The sequence below is a fragment of the Aureobasidium namibiae genome (genome assembly GCF_000721765.1).
Source record: "Aureobasidium namibiae CBS 147.97 unplaced genomic scaffold scaffold_14, whole genome shotgun sequence".
NCBI classification, from domain to species: Eukaryota; Fungi; Ascomycota; class Dothideomycetes; order Dothideales; family Saccotheciaceae; genus Aureobasidium; species Aureobasidium namibiae.
In genome coordinates this window covers 109784-126576 of record NW_013581195.1, presented here as the reverse complement: position 1 = coordinate 126576, position 16793 = coordinate 109784, and the positions used below count along the sequence as shown (strand labels likewise).

General features: G+C 51.3%; 6 protein-coding genes across 6 annotated transcripts; 3 read left to right on the top strand and 3 right to left on the bottom strand.

The window, feature by feature from the left end:
- Positions 1-259: 259 nt before the first annotated feature.
- On the bottom strand, positions 260-1341 carry M436DRAFT_52392 (Pkinase-domain-containing protein; the record flags this gene model as incomplete). Its single annotated transcript, XM_013569715.1, has 3 exons — positions 260-638; positions 690-943; positions 994-1341. The coding sequence occupies 3 exons, from the start codon at positions 1339-1341 to the stop codon at positions 260-262; spliced, it is 981 nt and encodes a 326-aa protein (XP_013425169.1).
- A 2935-nt stretch (positions 1342-4276) lies between these two features.
- Positions 4277-4837, bottom strand: M436DRAFT_9508 (uncharacterized protein; the record flags this gene model as incomplete). The annotated part of the gene is made up of 1 exon (XM_013569574.1): positions 4277-4837. A coding segment is annotated over one exon (561 nt), but the record flags the coding sequence as incomplete, so codon positions are not given.
- A 2165-nt stretch (positions 4838-7002) lies between these two features.
- On the bottom strand, positions 7003-9660 carry M436DRAFT_74636 (uncharacterized protein; the record flags this gene model as incomplete). The annotated part of the gene is made up of 2 exons (XM_013569828.1): positions 7003-9597; positions 9652-9660. 2 exons carry the CDS (start codon positions 9658-9660, stop codon positions 7003-7005), a joined length of 2604 nt encoding a protein of 867 aa, XP_013425282.1.
- A 321-nt stretch (positions 9661-9981) lies between these two features.
- On the top strand, positions 9982-12097 carry M436DRAFT_52375 (uncharacterized protein; the record flags this gene model as incomplete). The annotated part of the gene is made up of 2 exons (XM_013569713.1): positions 9982-10186; positions 10236-12097. 2 exons carry the CDS (start codon positions 9982-9984, stop codon positions 12095-12097), a joined length of 2067 nt encoding a protein of 688 aa, XP_013425167.1.
- Positions 12098-12596: 499 nt separating this feature from the next.
- M436DRAFT_52347 (aldolase) lies at positions 12597-13845 on the top strand (the record flags this gene model as incomplete). Its single annotated transcript, XM_013569705.1, has 5 exons — positions 12597-12672; positions 12735-12778; positions 12835-12966; positions 13030-13370; positions 13437-13845. The coding sequence occupies 5 exons, from the start codon at positions 12597-12599 to the stop codon at positions 13843-13845; spliced, it is 1002 nt and encodes a 333-aa protein (XP_013425159.1).
- Positions 13846-15509: 1664 nt separating this feature from the next.
- On the top strand, positions 15510-16585 carry M436DRAFT_11448 (uncharacterized protein; the record flags this gene model as incomplete). The annotated part of the gene is made up of 4 exons (XM_013569577.1): positions 15510-15795; positions 15852-16009; positions 16082-16216; positions 16367-16585. Coding segments are annotated over 4 exons (798 nt in total), but the record flags the coding sequence as incomplete, so codon positions are not given.
- Between the last annotated feature and the right edge of the window lie 208 nt (positions 16586-16793).

Here is a 16793-nt window from a genome sequence, read left to right as displayed (position 1 = left end):
CTCCCTAATGCCATGTCACCGATTGGCCCCTCCACCTTCCTTGTTGTTCGTGAACACAGCCTCTCCTGTCTCATCACAGAGGTCGTTCTGCCAAACCCTGATCTGGCCATGCGTTTGCTTCGTTTCATGTTTCTGTGTTTTCAAGCGTAATTTCTGTGTTGCGCGCGTGCTTGTCTAGAAATCGGGGAAAAGACGACCGTGACTAGAAGAGTGGGATTGTCAGTCGTGCGAAGGTCAGATGAAGGACTGAAATCAAAACTTACGGATCGTCGCCCATGCTTCCATATGCTTCAGTCTCTTCCGGGTACTTGTCAAACAGACTGGCATCACCCTGGCCACCCTTGACTGGAGGCACATAAGGAGCATCTATATCCTTCTTTGCCAGTCTCTCCCAGGTGACTTCGGCGAACCAAGGGTGTTGCATGACATCCTTGCTGCCACCGTGCAAGTTACCAAGACGCTTGGTCAGATCGTGGGTGATGAGTTTGCTCAACAGATCTTGAGCGTCTGGGTGGACGTAGGGAGGGTACTTGACTCTGCCGCGGAGAATGTTTTCGTAAATCTTGAGAGGACTACCAGAGTCCCAGAATGGGGTGAAACCACACAGCATTTCGAAGATGAGGATACCGAGCGACCACCTGTATTGTTCTGTTAGTAAGATACCTGAAATCCGGAGAGCACAAACTCACCAATCAACAGACTTGTTGTAACCCTTGGACGAGACAACTTCAGGAGCAAGGTAATCTGGAGTACCGCAAAGAGTCCAAGTGATGTCGGGAACTTCTTTGGCGAAACCGAAATCGGTAATCTTGAGATGTCCATGTCTGTCGAGGAGCAAGTTCTCGGGCTTCAAATCACGGTAGATGATGTCCATCGAGTGCAGGTAGTCGAGAGCGAGAGTAACCTCAGCGGCGTAGAACTTGGCGACGGGGTTGGGGAATCTCTGTGCAATGAGTCAGTCATGCCATGGCGTGCCAATGCAGAAGAACAAACCTGAGACTTGCGCAGCAAACTGAAAAGCTCACCACCCTCGATAAAGTCCATTACCATGTACAAGTTCTTCGAGTCCTGGAATGTGCCCCAAAGCGTGATCAAGAAGGGATGCTTGACCTTCTGCAGCATGCGACGCTCGTCGTTGGTGTGCTCGACTTGCTTCATCTTGACAACCTGTTGCTTTTTGAGGACCTTGACGGCATAGAAGCGCTGGTTATGCTTGGACTGGACAAGGTGGACACGTCCGAAACTGCCGGTTCCCAGGGTGCGGTTGATGGTAAAGTCCTGCAGAGTGTACTTGCCCTTTGTCTCGCGGACGGGGTTGGAGGTGGCCTTGGGCTTCTCCATGTATGCGGAATCGTGGGGGTTGTTGTTCTGTGCTTGTGGCTGGTTGATGAGGTTCTGGATGCTGGCAGCATTCTGCTGCGGCTGTTGGGGCTGTTGCGACTGAGGGAAGGATTGCGACTGCTGTTGTTGATAGGATTGCTGGCTTTGGGGTTGCGCCTGCTGTTGCTGGATTGGGTAGGATTGCTGGTGCTGCATGGGCTCGGCAGACTTTTGTTGGTCGGATTGAGAAGGAGTCAATTCAATCGAGGGGACGGTCGACTGAGTAGCGGATTGAGGTTGAGACGGGGGCTGTTGTTGGAATTGAGATTGCGAAGGGGCTTGCGAAGCAGAAGCTGAAGCAGCCGTCGTCGTCCTGGACAGAGCGGGGGCTTGTTCTTTTGGCTGCTGCGTGTTATGGCTGGCCTTGGTGGGCGAGGCGGGCAGGCCGAAGGAGCTCTTGACGGGCGACGAGACGGGCGAGCTTAGATCGTCCTTGGTCTTCTTCTTTTTGAGGAAGCCGAGCGATGGCATTGTGTGAGGTGCTGCTTATAGCTCCGCGCCCCGCAGCTGTCGTAGAACAAAGCGTCTGAGACTCCGTGTCCTAATTTACCACAATGACGTCGAGGAAAGGGGAGATGTGCAGATAAGTGATGGACGGGGGACGACAACAGTGAGCTGAAGCTGGAGCTGGAGCTGAGCTTTGCGAGACGGAGAAAAGCAAGAGTGCGAGATGAGATGGTGCAGCCAGTTAACTCGACCACCAACGAACTAAAGAGCTAGTGGAGCCTGCGAACAACGTCCGTTATGCGCGCATCCAGACACCAAAAAGGCAATGAGATCGTTGGAATGCGGGTACCGCCAGAGGGCTTGTGCTCACAACCTCGATAACAATGAACAATACTCTGACAGAGAGCCCACTGCTTGACTCGACAACCACCACCTCAGTCGAGAGCTCTCTCGACCCTGTTTCGACCTTGATCCCTGTGCCTGTCTGCCCTGCCCGCCCCGGGCCACTCAGTCGTCGAATGACGACGTGGCCCGAATTGTTTCCTTGCACCGTGACCCCGCAACAGCACCCATCGGCCGTTCGCGCCAATCCCCCCGATCCGTCGTCCATTTCAGTGCGAGCTTTGCAAGCGCGTCGACCAGGAAACTGCTCTTGTCTCATACATCCGCCTATCCGTTTCACTCAAGCAGCCCTGAACTGTTGCTACCACTCCCTCTGACCAGTTCATACCGTCAGGCCTTTGGGAAGGGTTATCGCAGCTGCAAGAAACGCATCTGCACCGGTCCGAGCTCGCCCTTGTATCGCACCATCACTGCCAATAGATACCATTGAATTCTTTCCGTCGCGCGCGCGCGTTGTTGCTTATTGGAGGGGCCGGCTTTCGCAAACCGTTCAACTATTGGACTTGTCCTTGTTTATCCCATCATCCTACAACGCCATACCTACCTGTATTGAATCCCACTGTGCTTCTTTTACTCCTGCCAGTTTTGTGTTCGCTTGTCGATCTTGACGAGCCAAGCTGTCGAAATTGTCCATCTTGTCTACTTTTGCTGAAAATGCATTCGTCTGCACTTTTACAGTATGTTGATCATTTGGAGCAAACGACATTTATCTAGTACGTCACGTCGATCTGAGACTTGAGCAAGGCTGTAGGCGCTTGAAGGCGGCCACCAATGTTTGATGACTGTACATGCTACATATCTTCAACGAGGCTGTTGCTCAGAAGTAGCATTCAAGTCCTGCTGAAACTTGACAGCGGAAGTGACGGGTCGCATTGCCTTGAGATCATTGCTCGCTTGCTCACTACCATTTCGTCACTGAAGTTCATACAGTATACGAGCCTTGATGCTGCCGCTCTTTTGAGCAAGTCTAAGCATATCGCGGCTCACAAGGAGATACACGTACGTCGTTGAGCTTGAGGAAAATCTTTCTGGAACGATCGAAAGAGATGAAGTTTCCTTTCTACAGGCTACAATCAGCCAAATGCAAAGACATACACGCACCCAGAATTGTAGACTTACCTGTGACAAGCAGATGCTCAGCCGCATGACCCTATCAATCCTCACCTTGTTCGTGCTGGGCAGCTCAAGCAGACGACTTTCCTCGTCATGCTTTTCATCAAACCACCCAGATACAAAGTAGCCTCTACACCACACCAAGCCACGGAGAAGATAGTCCTCAGGCAATGGCTTGGGCGCGCCGTGTAAGAAGCTTCCCCGCCGACCGGCCTCTGCGACTCGGTCTTCGATCGGCTCGCTTTTGATAAATGTGTTGAGAAAGTCGACAATCTTCCCCCAGGGTATTGAATTCAGTACTTTTGTAATCAGCGCGGCCGGTCCGACCGTGAGATTGTAGATGCTCCAAAGAAAGGCCAGCATTGTATGTACATGAGGAAGGACGTTGAAGTCGTTCTCTCGAGACAGAACTAGTGCGAAGGTGTTGGTGAGAAGATAGAGAGAATTGTCCAAGACAGAGTCGACCTCCTCGTTAGTAGAATCCTGATGAGCTTGTTGTTAGCATAATAGTCTGCGATGCAAAAGAGAAGGTTTCTGTTACCTTCACCTCTTGTCTGTAAGCTTTTGATAAACAGTTGTCAAAGTGGCCGTAGCCGAAACAAGCTGAAATGTTAGTTACAGCAATGAAAACACCGTGGTCTTTCCACTTGAGTGCTTGTCGACGAATCTGCGTGTCGAGCCATATGTGGTATGTGGAGATATAGACATGGAGCTGTGAACCGGGTTCCTGATACCTCGAAGCCAGCATCTTCGCATGCAGACAGAGAAACATGGAGTCTGTTTCGTCCACGTAAGGGATTACCGCTCGCTCTGGCTCAACTTTTGTCAAGGGTGAAAGCAATGATGACAACGATTCCATGGCAGACTCGAATGGCTGAACACAAGTCAAAGCTCGACAGTAATAGTATGCTTGTTGAATCGCATTCGGACGTGCCAGTATGCCCAAGTGATGGTACAGTCTACCCACATCTGGGTTTCTGTTGGATGTTTTCGAGTACCAATCACGGGCTACCCCGCCCCAAATCTCGCGATCCCTCATATCTATGTCTTCAACAGCCATCCTGTAGCGTGCTAGATCTCCAAGGCATTCAATCCAGGTATCTTCGAAGGACGGCACTGTCTCATACAGTAATGTGACTGTCTGGTATGCCAAGTAGATGAATTGCAGCATGTAGTCGAGTGAGTCTGGCAGTCGACGACGCAACACCTCCAGAAACGAATGAATACCATGTTTCCACATTCGAGCTGGCATAGAGTATTTGGTGGCCAGCTTGCGCAAGGAAGAGCTGGTCGAAGGATGTTGTGATGCAGATAAAAAGTCATGATGTTCGTACAGCAATGTTCGATGCACTGCGAAAAGTGCCTGCCATTGATCGAAAGAGAGATTCTTAGTGCCACTCATCTGTGCAGCATCCAACTTGATGCACTTCGCTTCGACCATGACCAATGCAGCATAGATGCCCTTGATTTCTGCCGTGAACTCATCTTGAGACATGTAGTCCGTTTGACGCAAGGACCTCGATTCGTGTAGCCCTGGTATTGACTGTGCAATGTCTAAATACAAGGACTCTGTCGGACGACGACGATGCTTCAAACCTTCTTTGAACTCTTCCGGTGTTGGTGGGCCATACGAATCGGGGAACAAGGTGCGTCCGTCAGTGACACTAACCGATGGCTCACTTGTTAGGGGAGGACAGGCTGGGATGTTGCCGTCCACAGGAGGTCGTTTGATATATTTTGATGCTGCGATCGAGGTCCTGATAGCAATTGCTTTGTCGCAACTCCTGACCGATGCGGTTGCATCTGCAGCACAAACCTCTGAGCTTGCTGGTCGTTTTTTCGAGAGCGTGCTCAATTTTTGATTATCCGGACGAGCATGTTCCAGAGATAGTCGTCCAAATCTTGCCGCTGCTATCGTATCGGTTGGTGATACTCGAAGCGGGGCGTCTTGAGCCTTCATGATCCCTGTTTCGGCCAGTAGGGTTCTGGGTACCAGAAAGGCTCTGGCACTCTTTTGCAGTGGCTTGCGGCCTCGATCCTGAGCCCTAAAGCAAGTCAATCGAACTGTTTTGACAATCGGTCAAAGGAAGTGACCTAAGAGTGTCTGCTCTAGTCAAGCTCTGGGTTGGATGGGTCTTGACACATACGGATAGACTGATAAAGCATTGCTGTGAAAAGTAGAAGTCATCCATTCTCCATCATTGTTGCGTACTTTCCCCAGGTCATCGTGTGACTCTGGATGTGCTCGCAGCATTCGATAATCATCATAAAATCCGGCTCCGTCGTCAATCTCAATGCAACAAGAATCAAAAGATGGCTTGAGTGGATCGTGAATTCGGCAATGCAGGGCTTCATGTGGGTCCGCCATTACTATTAAATGATGGGGGTTGTAATTGCGACGTGGAAGGCAAGCTTCTTAGCAGACTCATTCGTGTACTCTGCCCGGGATGTACCAGTGTGATCTCAGAAAAAGAGAGGCCTGTATCATGGAGATGCAAACGTTAGTACGCGGCGGACAGGTGGCATCCCACAAAGTTTCCGCGTCACACCAAGTAGACTTGACACACGGGCACTCACCACAAACGGCCAAGCGAAAAGACTGGCAGTAAAGACTGTGAGCGACCCGGCAGGAACATGATGGCAGAGATTGGCAAATGTTTATATGTGTACACCGATAGTTGACTGGTTGATTCTTAAATTTCAAGGCAGACACACTAAGACGTATTCCTTGTGGCTTGCTGAGCAGGCAGACATGGTTTCCCGCAGGATCTTCGACACTTCACGCCAAGAATACCCAAATGGGCGGGGTCTATTGCATTATAATTGGACTTCTGAAAGGACTTTCTTCTGCACCTGTATCATGTTCCTGAGGCGGCTTGAGATGGTCTGCCTGTGCGACATGAGATTGTTTATTCAGCTCATCCACTCGACTTTGCCCAAGGATTTTTCAAGACGTCGAAAGATCATGCGCGTATTGTGCTGCCTCGCGCCAACCGGTCATGCAGCTTGTCACTCACTGGTCACGCCATGGTTTACTTATTCAACTTTGATGAGCGGCCACGAGTAAGTCGGTAGTGTGAATGGACTTTGAACGCACTGAGGTGATCACAATGCATACATCTCCGGCCAAGCACGGTCTCACCGCACCTCCATGGTGACGAGGCAGCGTGACCGTTCCCCATTCCTGGGTCAAACCCAGTCAAGTCCTCGTTCCCGGTCAAACCTGTAGCATGTCACAGAATCAGCCCTGGTGGGGGGAATCTAGCAATATGTAAGTCGCAAGCTCGTGGACAGCCTGCTGTGCGGCCGGACTCTCGTTTGGGCACAAGCATCTCTGGAGGTTCGGGGATTGTGCATGTCACTGTCTATGTAGTGCAGTTTGCAAAGTGACCTGCAACCACGATGCGTGAGTCCGTTGCACACGAGGCTTCGCGATCCGTCATGCACCTCTTTCAATCTGGGCATGCCCTCAACAAATTACGAGACCGTCGTCTTTCCTTGCAGTGTGTGCTGGAGCCAGCAAAACTTGAGCGATCTTCATCAAGAAACGCGGAGCAGAGTCAACATCTCTCAACGGACATGTACCGGTCACTGGTATGAGGCAGACCCCAAGGCTCATTTACGTGACTGCTTGCTTTCCTCAGTGATATCTTGGTACTATCATGCGAATGCAACCTCTTCAAAAACAATTGCGCGGGTTTTCATCACCGCGGCCAGCTCTACGATGAAATGCTGCAAGACGACAATGTTCGTTACGATATGGCTGAGGGTGGCTTCCCTGGTGTCCTTATCACCCTCGCCTTCCGTTTGAGCATGAGCCACTGGACTTGATGCGTACTCAAAGATGGTGGTGCTGGTCGAAGATTCGGTAGGAACAAAGCGGATATGGCCCCTCAATAGTTGTGCCTCATTCTGTTTGGACTCAGACTGGACTGACAAATTCTCGGCTGGCAGGTTCTCTGGTTCGGGAGATTCTGGCGGAGGTGGCCTAAATATCGAATCTGATTGCTGCCTTTGAGGCGCTTGTGGAAGAGAGCTGGATCTTGGTGGGATGCTTGCTAAAGAGCCATCTCTGGTTCTCGCAGGGGTCGATGATCTCGAACCGCTGGATTCCCGTGATGTTGATCTCTGCCGTGATCCTGCCTGGAGACGCTGTATTTGTCGGTTCTCACTCGGTCGTGAAGATTCGGTTGACTGTCTGTTAGGAGCGGCAGAGCTTTTGGGCTGAGTGAGCAATTCTTCCCTGCCAGCTCCGCCCAGGATCGCAATGCGTTTCTCAATCAAAAGATCGAGGATCGGAGTCTCAGAGCGTATGTTGTCGACCTGACGGTTTAGTGCACGCAAGACTGTAGGCAAAAGTGGGTCCTGAGAGTCTTGTCGACGCTGCTGAGAATACATGGATTGTAGAAGACGGAGACTTACAGTCTCTTCCTCGTCTAAGCCAGTGCCATCAAATGTTGGTTCGAGCGTCGTTGGCTGATAGTCAGTCCTGGGCACTGCAAGCCAGCCATCAAGACCGACACCAGCACATGACGCCAAACAGATGGTCGCCTCGGTCAAAGCAAGATTGACATCTACGCTATTGGTAAGGAACGACCCAAAAAGAGCAGCAAGTGACTGAATATACGGGTCATGAGGCAGGATTTTCAGCACGGAAGTGTCATCAGGAGCTCTGTTGGCGGCCTGGATTTCCAGAGGTATAGTGATGTCCTGGCACGCTGTGGCATACGCCTCCTCCACGTCGATCTCACCACCAAGAGCTGTGGCAATCCGCACAAGGTCATTCGTCTCCACACACAGTGCTTGGATGGTTCTCTTTTCTTCAGGTGTCAGAACCGACTTTGGTTGCAGGAGCGTAGGGGTCGTATATGAGCGGTGTCTCGTCAGCATGACAGATGAGAGCTTCAAAGCGGCGACGACTGTCTGCGAGTTTTGCGACCTGATGCCGTTGAGTATGAGATCAATCAGACTAAACAGAGTTGGCTCAAATTTATCTTCGTCGTTTCCAGATTGTGTGAGTAGCATGAGGGTACTTTGTCGCCTTTGAACAGTTGGCGAGACGGGTCCTGCTTGCTTGTTATCTGGAATAGCCAAGAGATATTGAAGTGCCATCCGTGTTAATTCAGGATGGTCCAGGCATTCGAATATGTTGGAAAGATAAGTAAGGACGGCGACAGAAGAACCGCCGTCAGTATCGGAAGACTGAAGCAGTGAGGGATAGAGAAGCTGTTGTAGGAAGAGGATTCGGAAATGATCTAGAAGAGTGGTTTTGACACTTTCAGACTTGCAGTGTTCCAAAACATCCTGCCAGAAAGCAAGGTGAGAGAGAAATGTTGCCATATGAGTAGCGTGTGAGGGTGAGAATATGCTCTCTGTGGACGAAGTTTGTTGGGCATCGACATAGTCGGATAGAGCAAGAATCATAGGTAGGCGATCGTGATCGTGCAGGATGGTCAACTCACGGCTCAGCTGGCTGTACAAAGCACCGAGCCCAGAGGCCATCAAAGTAGGCAGATCGCTCTCAATGATCCAGTCCTCGAGATGGGTCGAGTTGGAGACAGCCTCGAAGATATAAAGTAAGCCAGTCCGAGCAAAGTCTCCTATACGACCATCGTGATGAATGCGGTCAATCAGCAGATAGCACAATGGGAAGTCGTTCTTTTGGGTAGTGCCTGCGAAGTGGTTGGGATCCTTTTGCGAATCGACCTTGTCGGTGGAAGAGGAAAACCAGACAGCTAAAACGCTGGGTTGTATTCGGATCTTTGCGACGATAGCAAACAGGAGCTCGACGACATCGGCCTCGATGTCTTCGCCATAGGCGCCGGAATTTGAATCTATGACACGGAGGGCGAAGCGCATAAAAGATTTGGCAAAGGTAGGCGAGGCGACAAAGTCTTCATCTTCGCTCTCGAGCAGCAGACTGAACAAGGTGATGGTCTGACGTACGAGACGTGGGTCGCGAGAGGTCGAGGCAGCGCGGGCGACAACGCTGTAGATTTGCGAGGATTGAGTAAAGTTGAGACAAAGGTGAGGAGCAGGCGAGCGGCTCTCTTCGGCGAGCAACGCGGTAATGGTCTGCAGGGAGGAATAGAGCTGGTCGAGGGCAGGAGCATGTGAGGCTGTTGTCTGAGGACGGCCAGAGAGCTGAAGGATGGGGTTGTATGCTCGACGGAAGCGCTGCAGGCGTTGTTGCGGGCTCGAGGCTGCTGCTGGCGCAGACTTGTTGTTGCTCACGCCGCTGATGAGCTTCGTCCACTACGCGGAATGGGTCAGTAAGTGGGCGGCATGTGAGAGGTAGTCCGCACGCACAAAGTCCATGTCGGGAGTGGTATGGGTCACAGGCCGTCAGGGCATTCTGGTGTTTGCATTTGCATGTGAATCTGAAACGGCAGCTGCGACCCTCAAACATTCAAGGGGAAGGTTCAACTTCCCCACGTCCTCACCTCTCTGACGCAATCATTGAAGCGTCGGGCACGCCCGAGATCGCTCAATTGCATGCCGATGCCATCTACGGAGCACTTCAATCGTCTGTTTGCCTGCTCCTAGGCCGCCTCTGGTTCGCTATCTTCCCTTCTGCATCTCGCCCCTACATTCTCTAGCCTCTTTCTACCGCACTCGAGACATCCTACAGCCGCCACGATGGGCACTCTGACGGCTGACCTTCCTCGTTTGCCCGAGTATTGTGACCACAAGTTGCCAACCTCGTGTCGCCTATCCTCTATCCCCAACTGCTGTGCCTGTGCTGATGAACGAGCCCACCAATCAAGTTACTCGACATATGTTGACGGTGTTGGTTTCGTTGCTAGGGGTGCACGCTGGGATCGCTACTGTTGGCCTTGCTCTCGTACTGCACATGCCTCCCATAGTCTAGTCACACCGCTAACTACTCTCAGAGTTCTGGAGAAACAGAGTCGCTCAAACAAACCTCCTACCAACGCAAACACGCATCCCCCAAGTTCCCGATCAGTCCGGTTTCCTAGAACGATGGTATCAGTTTTACAATGGCTATAGAACCGTCAGCCGGCCTGATGGTGCTCAAGAAAGAGTTGCTGTCTTGGGTGAACGCTTTAGGGATGTTTCTCCTGGTCGTCTACCAAGAACGCTAGATGAGTTGAGAGCCGGTCAAGAACGAAGCGATGCGGATCAACGCCAACACGTCCAGATAGCGAGAAACGATGCCCCCGAAGGCCCTTCTCTGGAAGATGCCCTTGACCAGATGTTCGAAGAGGCCGAAGAGGAGGAACAAAACGTCCAACAAGAGTCTGTCCAACCCGCAGAGCAAGATCAACCTCCCACACTGATACATGCCCCGTTTACTTTCAATTCGAACGACGGCCATAGCAACAATCACATCGCAGGCCAGGTCATGAGAGCTGCTCCCTCGAGGAATCCCGAATACCAAGCCCGCAGAATCGCTGCTCTCAGACGCGAGCTCCTCAGAATGCGAAGTGGCATCGAGCGAGTCATATCCGGCCTTAGAGATCTCGGCGAACCTATTCCGGATCATACAGATACCACCAGTCGACTGTCCGAATTGGGGAGGTCACTTGACACCATGTCTATCAGGAATCTGCCACCGTCGTCAACACAGTCTGAGTCTGCCAATCGAGAGGAACGCGCCCCCATTGTTGGGTCTGTCTATCGTAACCCTGAGTTTACCAATGTCCAACAACGCTTCGATGAAGCTCAACGACAGCTCGAACAAGCTCAGAGGTTCCGTGATCAAGCCGCAGCAGAGTTCCAATTGGCTCGGGCTAGCCATACCGAAACCTCAGAGATTCTTGAGGGTGCAGAGCTGGATCTGACTGAACATAGAGAGCAGGTCTCTCAACTTCGGCGTGAACAGCGGACGGCCGAGAACTACACTCGCCTGTTTGGCTCACGAGAGGACATGGAAACTCAGGGTGCAGATTACGAAAGCCCTATCGGTGGCATGTTCACTCGTGCGTATGAACGGTTCAGAGTCGCCGAAGAAGTTCGACAAGACGAGAGGACTTTGCGACAAGTGCTGGAGCACGAACAAATGGCTACTGGGCCGCTTTTCTCAAACGACAGTGAAGAACCTCACCCAGCTGCCGATACAGTATACGAAGACCGTCTGAACGAATACTACTCTATGCTCAGACAGCAAGACTGGGTGCAGAACATTCGGCCACGCACAGAGAACGATGGTGCTAGTCCTGAACCCAGTCCCTCAAATATCAACGCCACAGTTCCGTCAGTAGCGGACGAGGCAGGAGTGGTTGCGTCTGAGCCAGCCCCTGCCGAAACTCAGCACAGATCCACACTGGAAAGGCTTCTACGTAACACCCCAGAGCCTCAAAGAAGCTCCATCATTGCACGCATGGAACAAAACGGGACCGCTGCCGCTATCCGAGAATCAGACAATGGCAACCACCTGGATGTGTGGCGGCGCCTTCGTGATGCATATGCCCCTTTCCGAGGCAACTGGGAGGAGGAAAGTGAATCATCAGAGGAAGAAGATCGTACTAGGGGTGGTCTCGATGCTGAAGACTCTGGACGCCCCGAACCTAAGGAGGATGGCGACATGACTCTCAAGCTGGATTGCAAGATTTGCTACACCCAAACCGCGGATACTGCCTGTCTTCCTTGTGGACATCTGGTCATGTGCCAATGGTGCAGTGCACAGCATTCGCCTGTCATGCAGCACGACAGAACGAGGCCGCGCAAACCCGCCAACTGTCCGGTCTGTCGCAAGAAGATCAAGCAGAAGGTGCGTATTTTCCGAGCCTGATCTGGCTTGACGATAAGTGGGACTTAATATGCCCTACATGTTGATAACACGCTCACTTCCATGACCTTGTCTGGAGATCCGGTCAACTACGCATACATCATCGTTATTCCTGGATGATTCGTCATGGGAAAACCACTCACGTCCGTGCAACACCAAAGTAGTCATTCTTGAATACTCGTTGATCTAGAGGGTGGGTCTATGATTACCTGTAATCGCGTGCGAGTTGTTACTCATAACTCCTGTGGAGTCGAAGTATGATATGGTTCCACGGCTCTACGAATACTCCTGAAGAAGGTGTGGCGTACTCGGCTGACCTTCTCTACCGGACTCAGCAGGAAGGTGAAGCGAGCGCAGCCCAAGAAACTCAGTCGGGGCAGCTCAATCGAGTAACGCCCCGCCGAATAGGACAGTGAGGCTCAGGATATTTAAGATGGCTACAGCCATTTAAATTCAAGAAACACTTTTTCCATTCTGATTATAACGCACCGTGTGAGAAAATATGGCGAACCAGAAAACACTTCTTTCCGAGCTTCGTTCTCGGAGCGCTATCGACTGCGACACCCTGGACGTAGAAGGTATGCTTCACATCGAGCAATACAAGATCAAAGACGACTTGACGCTTACATCTTTTGGTCAGTCGCTCAAGCGTTGGGACCTTTCGTGGATTGTACATCAAATCAGGTTGGTTGTGGGAAGATAGGTTTTGTATAGATAGTTCAATGCTTATGCTTCACTAGGCTATCGTGAACATCGAACTGCAGAAATCAAAGAACGAACCTCTTGTCGTGGAGTCCATTCAGCAAGCCAAGCAGCTGTATGAACAATATGCTTTGGAGGCCACGTTTGAACAATTCGCCTCAGAAGTTATGGTGGGTTTTCTTACACAAACGGGAATCAATCTGGTCTCTGGTCTGACAATATGATCTCAACAGGCAGTCAGACTCTCAGCCAAAATGCTTCCCTACCTTACTGGCCGCGCCCTTATTCAAACAAACCCCTACAACGCTTACTCAACCTCTGCTACCATCGCCAATGCTAAGCGCATCATTGCCATCTATAAGACCATAGCACCTGACCACCCTAGCAACCGCGTGTGCATCAAGATCCCTAGCACTTGGGAAGGCATTGCTGCGTGCAAAGAGCTCGAGAAGCAGGGGATCGTGACTCTGGCCACGACTCTGTTCTCAATGGAGCAAGCTGCTCTTGCTGCGGCGGCAGGGTGCTCGTACATTGCGCCTTATGTTAATGAGTTGCCGGTGCATTTTGTTGCTGGGTGAGTTTTACTTCCCTACCTCTTCCACTCTAAAAAGCGTGAAAGGTGCTGATATTAAGATAATAGACACATCGACTCAGACAAAGGTTTCGCCCTGACCCGCTCCTGCCAAAAGTTCTACTCTCGCATTGGCAACACCAAGACTCAAGTCATGCCCGCCTCTCTGACTTCAGTAGACGAATGCCTTCAAGTCAGCGGCGCCAACCACATCACTATCTCTCCACCTTTGCTTGCTGCTCTTGCTGCCACTCCTGCCCCCGCTTCTGCCGCGCCTCTCTTCTTTGATGAGGTTGTCGACGAGGCAGAAGGTGAAGACGCAGTATTGATGGAACTTGCCGACAACGAAGCAAAGTACAGAATCAGATATACAAGATTAAAGAACGGAGCTGCGGAGAAGAAGCTGACGGACGCAATCAACATCTTTGCGGATTGTCAAGATGCTACTGAGGAGTTGATTAGGAGGTATGCAAATTAATTAAGATTTTGCAGGTTCTTTAGCGGATTGTCTGTATAGGTGTATCCAATGCGTTCCTCAGTATAAACTAGCGACATGATATGCTTGCCATAGGGTGACACTCAGGCTAGATCAAGCAAATGACTTGACTGTTTGGCCAAAAGTTAGGAGACTTCAATAGACGCGGCGGAGGTTCCAGGACTCTCGAGCGGACTTGCTATAGCAACGATAGCAAGCCTATCGCAAAAGAAAAAAAAGAAAAAGAATTGATCAATTTCCAGCTTGATGCAGCTGGAGGGCGCAACGTGTGTGCATGTCGTCTATATCCGATAATAGCACCGTACCGTACCGCACTTCCTACAAACGTCCAAACATACACCAAATATCGGCTAGATCTTCGATTGATATACGCAGAAAGACACCAGGGCATTCGGTCGGCTGTCAACACATCCGAGTCGGGGTGGTAAGTACTGTCTTCAACTCGATTTGCATGTGAGAATAGGCGGCGAAGGTGTCAAGGCAGGATCAACGCCTTTGCAAGGATTCCAAGCAGGTATTCTTTGTACTCCTCTTCTCGACCCCGCTCCAGCACAAGCACTCGCGAGAGCAATGGCGCTTTTCAACGGTGGTGAGTCTGCAGCGGAGGATGCGGGTCGAAGTATAGAACGAGGCTAGGTTGTAGCCGAGCTTAAGACATGCTCATAGACAATGATGTGTTAGTCGTGGTATGCAATTATAAATCTGCAGATGATGGAGATGTTGGCGCAAACGGTAGGGCTTTGAACATGATTAGTGTGAGGCTCTGCCAGCGGCGCAGCGCCGAATCAATTCGGATTGGCCCGGATGGATAATTATGGTGACGATGGCCTGGCTCCAGCTTCTCCCCACATCATGCAACTCCGCCCGCGCGAGACTGTCATGAGCGACGGGTGGGTTCTGGAGATCGAGGTCTCTAACCCCAAGAAGGCACTCTGTTGTGTGTGTACATGTGCGATGGCTTGAACTTGTTCGGATTGGCGTGTAACGGCCAGGGGCTGGGGAAGTACACAAGAGCCAACTGCTGGGCAATGGAGGATGATGGTTGAGTATGTATGCAGCTCGCCGATGGCCCAACCAAAGCACTTTGACCTCCGCATTCCTGGTTTTCAGGTTTCTTGCTTGTCTCGCGCGCAGTAGAGCTCTCGACAGTTTCGCAACCAATCTTCTGCTTTCTTGTTTCCTTTCTTGCTATCGAGCGTCGTATTGATCTTTCCGCCTTAAGTTTCTGACGCGATACGTATCTACCTGGCCTCGATCCTCTGCTACCCTTGAACAAGATATACGTCACTGTGAGTGAGAGGTTGGTCACCGCGGGCTCACGCCATCTCACACGCTTACAGACAAGGAAAGCGACGCACATTCGACCAGGCCCACTTGCCTCGCATAGAGTCGATTAAATTCGAGACTCGGTACGTATTTCTGGTCCTTTCGACAGCCTCGCATCCTTCGACGGAACATAACATTCTGTCCAACCCTCTTCTGCGTTCACTCTTGAACCTACCATAATCCTATTGCATTGCTATTCTTCAAGCAACAAGACTGACATCATGGTTTCGGCAGCAACCACTGCATCCAACAATCTACAAGCCCCAATCTTCGTCGACAGACCAGGACGACTCTCACCTCGGCCCAGTTTCACATCCAGCAGACCTTCTTGGGTCGGTCCACAGCACGCAGCACAGCCAACCACACACGCATCTTCCACAATGGCACAGAAACACGAGATCCACTACAGCCATCCTGGCCTGCAGCCTCCGGTTTTCATCGCCGGCTCCATGTGCAATTGGGAACCGATAGAGATGAAGCACAAAGAGAAGGATGATGGTGAACTCAACTTTGAGCACGAGTTCGAAGTAGACCCCGGAGAGTACCAATACAAGTTCCGCCTCGGTCCTGGTGACTGGTGGGTGCTCGATGAGACCAAGCCAACTGGTAAGCACGAGACATTCCTCAATTGAGGGAGAGCATCACTGACGAGCGAACAATAGTCGACGACGGAACTGGCATTCGCAACAATGTCCTCGTCGTAAAGCCAAAGCCCGCAGAACCAGCAACGACAAACGCTCCCAAAGCACCGGCTGTACAAACTACTCAGGAAGAGCACAAACCAGCGTCGACACAAGTCACGGAAACTCAAGACAAGCATGTCGACTTGGCTGATGACTTGGAGGACGATGATGACATTCCCGAGAGCGAGAAGAACCTCTTCAGACACGAGACTGTCCAAGTTCCAGATGGTAATGGTGAGAGTGACAGGGAGGACGAAGACGTCGACAACGGTGACGAACAAGACTATGAGCCCCCACTCTTCGAACACGAAGCTGGTCCCGATCAGCGCGTCGACAGCCAGCACGTTACACCATTCAAGACCGGTAAATTCGACTTCGATGATGTTACCGACTCGCCCATTGAGGTCGACGACTTTGCCGATGACGAGCGCGATACTGCTTGCCCTCTCTTCAGACACGAGACTGGAACCTCGATCGATTTGGATCCTGACGAGGCACCGCTGTTCCGTCATGAGAGCATGTCTCCAGTCATGTCCGCAACCTCGTTCTCACCTTCAACTCGCAAGCAACGCAAGCCTGCTTTCGAAGACGTCAACGACCCATCTCTTGAACCTTTCCCTGTCGATGAGGCTGGCATTCAAGCTCGTCTTCACCGTGTCGCAACACGAAATCTTGATGATGAAGTTGTGTTCGAAGGAACACCTCCCTCGCCTTCCTTGGCCCAAACAAAGTCTTTCTCGCCTCAGGCTCGTCCCGATCTCTTGCAAACCGAGTCCAGCGATCTGAGTCATCTTGACGCTATTGACGAAACAGAAGAGACAGACGAAGAAGACACCATACCCGCCGTGAAGCTTGTTGAGAAGAAAGACTCGATCGTGCAACCCCTACCCATTAACATCAAGGTTAAGGACGTCGACGAGA